The following is a 5,683-nucleotide window of genomic DNA, read 5'->3' as shown; positions in this document are numbered from 1 at the left end:
TTATGAGTGATCAGAAAGAAATGACTTCGAATAGAGTTGTGAACTGGCCATTCAGGACTCTATAGTGATGATTTTCCTTTTGAACTTAATTACTGTGAAAAAGAGAAAGAAACGAAAAAGAAAAAGAAAAAAAATTTCCCATGGTTTTTGTTATTTAAATCATTACTATTAAACCAGTCATTATTTAGGGACGCCACATGGTTCATATGTATGACCAGTTAGATGAGGCTTCTAGGACCACCACACGACAGATTGCGGGGTACCTGACTCTACTACAGGTAAATTTTGTGTTTTTTAATATGTTACGTTCGGTTATAATTTAAACATATTTTTATGTTATGTTAACCTCATTTTTTGTGTAGTGCTGGATCTATGAGCACTTCCCTAGTGTGCACCAGTGCGCCACAGATGATACATACCAGGAGGCGTCCCCACATGCTTCCTGGTGGCTGACGTCGAAGGCGCATATGAAGGGAATCACAAGAGCACCTTACAGGGCACGTTGTGATGCTTTGACCGTCACGGATGTGTCCTGGTTTCCATACACTGAGCATCGGGGGGTTAGGGCCTTTGAGCTAATTTCATCATTCCAGGGTCAGCTGAGATGGGGTCCTATGGTGGTCACAGCTCGACCGGAGAGGGTGGTACGACAGTTTGGTTACATTCAGAGCATCCCTCCACCGCCTGTTAGTGCTCGATTGTCATATGATGATATAGATGACAGGTGGATGCATTTTGCGGAGTACGTACTACCTATGGGTGAGCTTTGTCTAGTGCCTGGGCAGGTATCTGCGGATTACATGGAGTGGTTTTTCCGCATATCTCACCCATTCATGATACCGACCCAGGCAGGTGACCAGCCCAGAGATGCACCAGCCGCAGACCCTGAGGAGTACATACAGCTGCCCAACCCCCAGGTTCCAGTGGCATTTGACCCCCCTCCACATGCAGTGATAAGATTTTTTGCACGTTTAATGTTTGATGAGTTGTTATTTATTTTAAATTTTATAATAAATGTTTTTAATGACTGTCACAGGATGATTACGACGGCTATGAGGCGGTTGCACAGAGGTTGGAGCGTGTGCTCAACCTTAGGATGGTCACTGCAGGTACAGAGTTATATGATATTATGCAGGATTGCCTGATGATCGCCAGAGGGGGAGCCAGTGCTGATGAAAGTGTCAGGGCTCGACAGAGACGGCGCACAGAGCATTGATTATTGTATTTATTTTTTGTTTTGTAGTTGACATGAATTTTTGTATTTGTTACACTTTTTAGTTTAATATAATTGACTTGTTTTGCACAGTTTATTATTTTTGATATTAACTGATGTATCGATTCTGATTCCGATCGTGGTCCTTAAGCGAAGTTTTGGAGTGTTTTAATTTTTCTTTTAAAAAATGAAGCTAAAATCATGAGTTTTGTTCGTAAGAATTACATTAAAAATAAATGTTTTTATAAAAGAGGCAAGAAATCCAAAAAAATAGGAATTAGATCCTTTTTTGATGTTTAAGTACCCATGTTTGGGGTTTTTTTTGGTGGGTGTACGAGTGGTTTAAGACATTGGAGGGGCGCTATTTCTCATGTTTGGACGTCAAAGAACACACAAAAATTATTGCCTTTCCCCGGTTCCATCAAATAACACCTAAAAAAGAGCCAGAAAATTCAAAAAAATAGGAATGAGACCCTTTTTCATGTTCAAGTACCCATGTTTGGGGTTTTTTTCCGTGGGTGTGCGAGTGGCGTAAGATAATGGAGGGCCACTATTTCTCATGTTTGGACATCAAAGAACCCAAAAAAACTATTCCCGTTCCCCGGTTCCATCAAATAACACCTAAAAAAAGAGCCAGAAAATCCAAAAAAATAGGAATGGGACCCTTTTTCATGTTCAAGTACCCATGTTTGGGATTTTTTTTCGTGGGTGTGCGAGTGGCGTAAGACAATGGAGGGCCGCTATTTCTCATGTTTGGATGTCAAAGAACCCAAAAATATTATTCCCGTTCCCCGGTTCCATCAAATAACACCTAAGAAAGAGCCAGAAAATCTAAAAAAATAGGAATCCGACCCTTCTAAGTATGCGTAAGGTTTTAAGGTCAAACAATTAAAATAAATTATCTTTGGACCATTGAAACAACACATTGAAATTTATTATGGGATTTAAACACGCTATAAACAGATAAAGGTTACATCAACAAAAAAGCAAAAAAATAAACATTGCATTCAGTTGTTTAGCGATGTCGCTGTCACCTCGTCTTCGATTTTCACAACATATTTAGTAAAGACAGCTAAAATTTCTATTGGTCCATATTTTTTCCAGTAGTTAGATTGTACTAACACCTTCAGCAGTTCTTCGTTAGTCCTCAGCTCATTTATTTCATATTTTATAAGCGTATCTGAATACTCAAAGCGACCTGGTTGGCGGAAAAACAATCGTCTTACCGTTTGTGATTCGTGAATTCCAAGAGGGGGAATCCCTTTAGGTGCAACTTGCTTTATTAAATTCTTCAGTTAATCGATGATACATGTTGAAGGAATTTGAAATTTCTTAGGATTTTTTCCTGTGAACGCGCATCCAACAAATTTGTTCTGCGGTGGCATGTTTCATTTCCCGTTGTAATATAGGATCGCGTCACGAGTACGGGGCATAGTGCGTTGAAGTAAGTTTATTATTACATCTGGTATTTTTCCAACAGTGCATAATAACTCAATCGGACCAACACAAGAAAATTGATCATTACACATTAACATTGTGTTGACATCGTCATCATTTATCAATTTCATACACTGAAAGCGAATTTGGTTACCTGTATCGGTGAATGGCTTCCGATAGTGAATTTCATCCAAAAATTGTTTGTCGGATAGCTGAAGGGTATTGTGTATTCTGGTTTTTAGGCTTGCAAAATCACAGTTGTTTGGTACTCGAATGAGCACCGGAGTTGAAGTTTGGAAGTAAACGCCAATATCATTGTGAATAATTGATCCATTTGGAAAAATGAAAGCCAACCTTGAGTTGACAATCGTCTGACTGCTAGTTTCTCCTAAAAATGCCATACTTTGTGTATCAATTGGGAGACTATGTGAAAGCAAGATAATGTGTCATTTATTAGCCGTGTTTGCTATATATATAGATGGTTGTGATCGAGCAATTGCTTCACTTTGTTTACAAAAAAATAGACAAACGTGAACATGTTTCGTGTTTATGTTTCCTTTAGAATGTGTAGTCAAGTCAGTCAATGTGTTGTCATGCTCAAACTTTAGTACGCATGCATGTCATTATGTGTTGTGAATTATGACAATGATGTATGCTACATGCGTAAATGATTTTTGTTGGACCAACAATTTTTTTGCTTAATGAAATGAGTACTTAATAATATTAATTGGTTAGTAATGGCTTACAACAAATTATATCGCATAATGAATACAATTACATAAACAATGCATGTTTAGTCTTCATTTAGGTCGACATAGTGTCTTTTGAATGACATCAAGCTTGTGTATTGCTGCATTCTACTAATATATGGAGTTGTCCACTGCTTTGCTTGAGAATAACAATTGCTTGACCACAACAACGCTGGAGGCAGTAAGGGACAATGGTCTTTCAAATAAACCTGTTGTACATGAACAAAGATTATATCATGCGGTGAACGTGTCAAATGAACCAGTGAAGTCATTGCATAATTGTTATACTAACTATATTCAATGTACCTGAACAAAATGATTTCCAAACACGTGACTGACACATATCATGCGATGCCCAGAAGAATCAGGTGGTGGTTGACTTCTAAGAGGAAAAAATGTCATGCTTTGTTGTCGGGACAACGATACAAGGATTACGTTATAGTGTGATGCAATCACATATCCCATCTCCGTTATATCCATCTACTTGTCCACACTAACCTGAATCAACCAAACATACACATGTAAGTAATTTAAAGTTTGTTATTAAAAAAATTAACCTAAAAACATACCTTCGAAAACCCATCAACAAGTAGGGACATCTTTAATTGTTCAAATCTCTCTGTGCCACCGAAGAGGTTCATGTACTCATGCGACCACCTGCCAAGTTCTTTAATCAATTCATTACGCACTAACGGCCACAAATCTTCCCCCATACCTAATAAAGCGGCAATGGACCGATATCCACAGTTACCGTCCACTTTCACATCCACAACGTCACGAATGAAACCTTGAATGAATGGCGTAAATTGATCCAACATCGGGATGATCCTTGTTGGCTGAGGCGGTTCAGAACATGATGCACTACGTTTGACTGGAGAGTTGTTGCTTTGAACAGAATGAAAAGCATCAACATACTCCCAGTAAGACGGATCACGCTTTGTGGATCTTTGACTTCTTTTCATCGGTTTCTTCGGTGCACCTTTAGTGTTGACCTTTGACGGAGGAGGGCACATAGAGTTATGATCAGGGTATGCAATTTCTCGAAGTTTACTCTTCAGAGTTACTTTGCCAGACACATCAAGTTCATCAAACCTTTTAGATATGGTCTCTATCTCTTCCTTGATGCTGACTTCCGTCTCACATAACCCTTGGTCTCAAAAGCAAGGTCTCCTCCATAAAATATGGATTGACTCCACTAGGATGTTTCCAGCAGTATACCTAGAAAGCTCATCACACAACCACAAGAAGAGGGATTGTTGTCGAGATAACGTAGACGGTGAACCTCAGAAGCAATCTAATTTAAAGCGTCCATTGAAACCATCCCAAGAAGCCTTTTGTATAAGGTTTTTTTAAATACATGCCCAACCACATGCGTACTGGTTTCAAATGATGCTTTAATTTCAACGTGTTGCAGCGTGATCATGTTGTTCATGGCATCCCAAACACTACATAGGTCTCCAACGCTATTTTGTAGTACTCTTTTGAGAGCCCAATGAGCTGATTCAACCCTACATTTAAAATACACAACAAACATGAAAATATACAACAATTAAATACCATTTATTAATAATCTTTACTAACAAATAAAATCATTTCTTAATACCTGTTTGTTGTTGTGTTGCCTAGGTGCATGACCTTATTCGTCCATGCTGTGATAAATTTTTCCTTGTGGGGGATAATCCATGTGTCGTTAACATAGTCAATGAACATCGGCCAAGGCAAACAAGCAATTTGAAACTTCTGAAGTGACTCAGCGAACTGGTGTTCGGACAGACAATCAACCAAAGTACCCCAGTTATCCATTACATAGTCCCACACATTTTTTTCACCGATTAAAGATTTGCACTTCGCCTTCACATTCTTATCGATATGAAACCTGCACAACAAATTTGTACACTCCAGGAACACAGTTTTCACTGCATTCATCAGTGTTATGTCTCTGTCAGTGATAATAACAACAGGGAGGCGATCGTTTCTTAGAAATAGGCCTCGAAATCGTTCCAAAGCCCATACAATATTATTAACACGCTCAGCCTCCAGATATGCAAACCTAGCAGAGAATGTCATCGCCGTTGGTGTCACTCCAACAAAGTCAAGTAGTGGGAGTTTGTACCTGTTTGTTTTGTAGGTACTGTCTATAAAAAACACCAGATGACATGCATTGCATAACTTTACTGCATCTGGGTGACACCAAAACAGATCACGCACCACAACTTCATCCTTCAATCTATGTCAATGAATGTATTGATCACGTTCGAGCAACTTCATTAGATGTTGCATTTCG

The 5,683-nt window shown here is 38.9% G+C and overlaps 1 protein-coding gene across 1 annotated transcript; it reads left to right on the top strand.

Moving 5' to 3' along the window:
* Positions 1-206: 206 nt before the first annotated feature.
* On the top strand, positions 207-1,216 carry LOC114382670. Its single transcript, XM_028342238.1, has 4 exons — positions 207-278; positions 399-785; positions 849-917; positions 1,037-1,216. The coding sequence occupies exons 1-4, from the start codon at positions 207-209 to the stop codon at positions 1,214-1,216; spliced, it is 708 nt and encodes a 235-aa protein (XP_028198039.1).
* The last annotated feature ends 4,467 nt before the right edge of the window (positions 1,217-5,683 follow it).

Source organism: Glycine soja, chromosome 13 (assembly GCF_004193775.1).
Source record: "Glycine soja cultivar W05 chromosome 13, ASM419377v2, whole genome shotgun sequence".
Taxonomy (NCBI): Eukaryota; Viridiplantae; Streptophyta; class Magnoliopsida; order Fabales; family Fabaceae; genus Glycine; species Glycine soja.
This window is presented reverse-complemented; position numbering and strand designations above follow the sequence as displayed.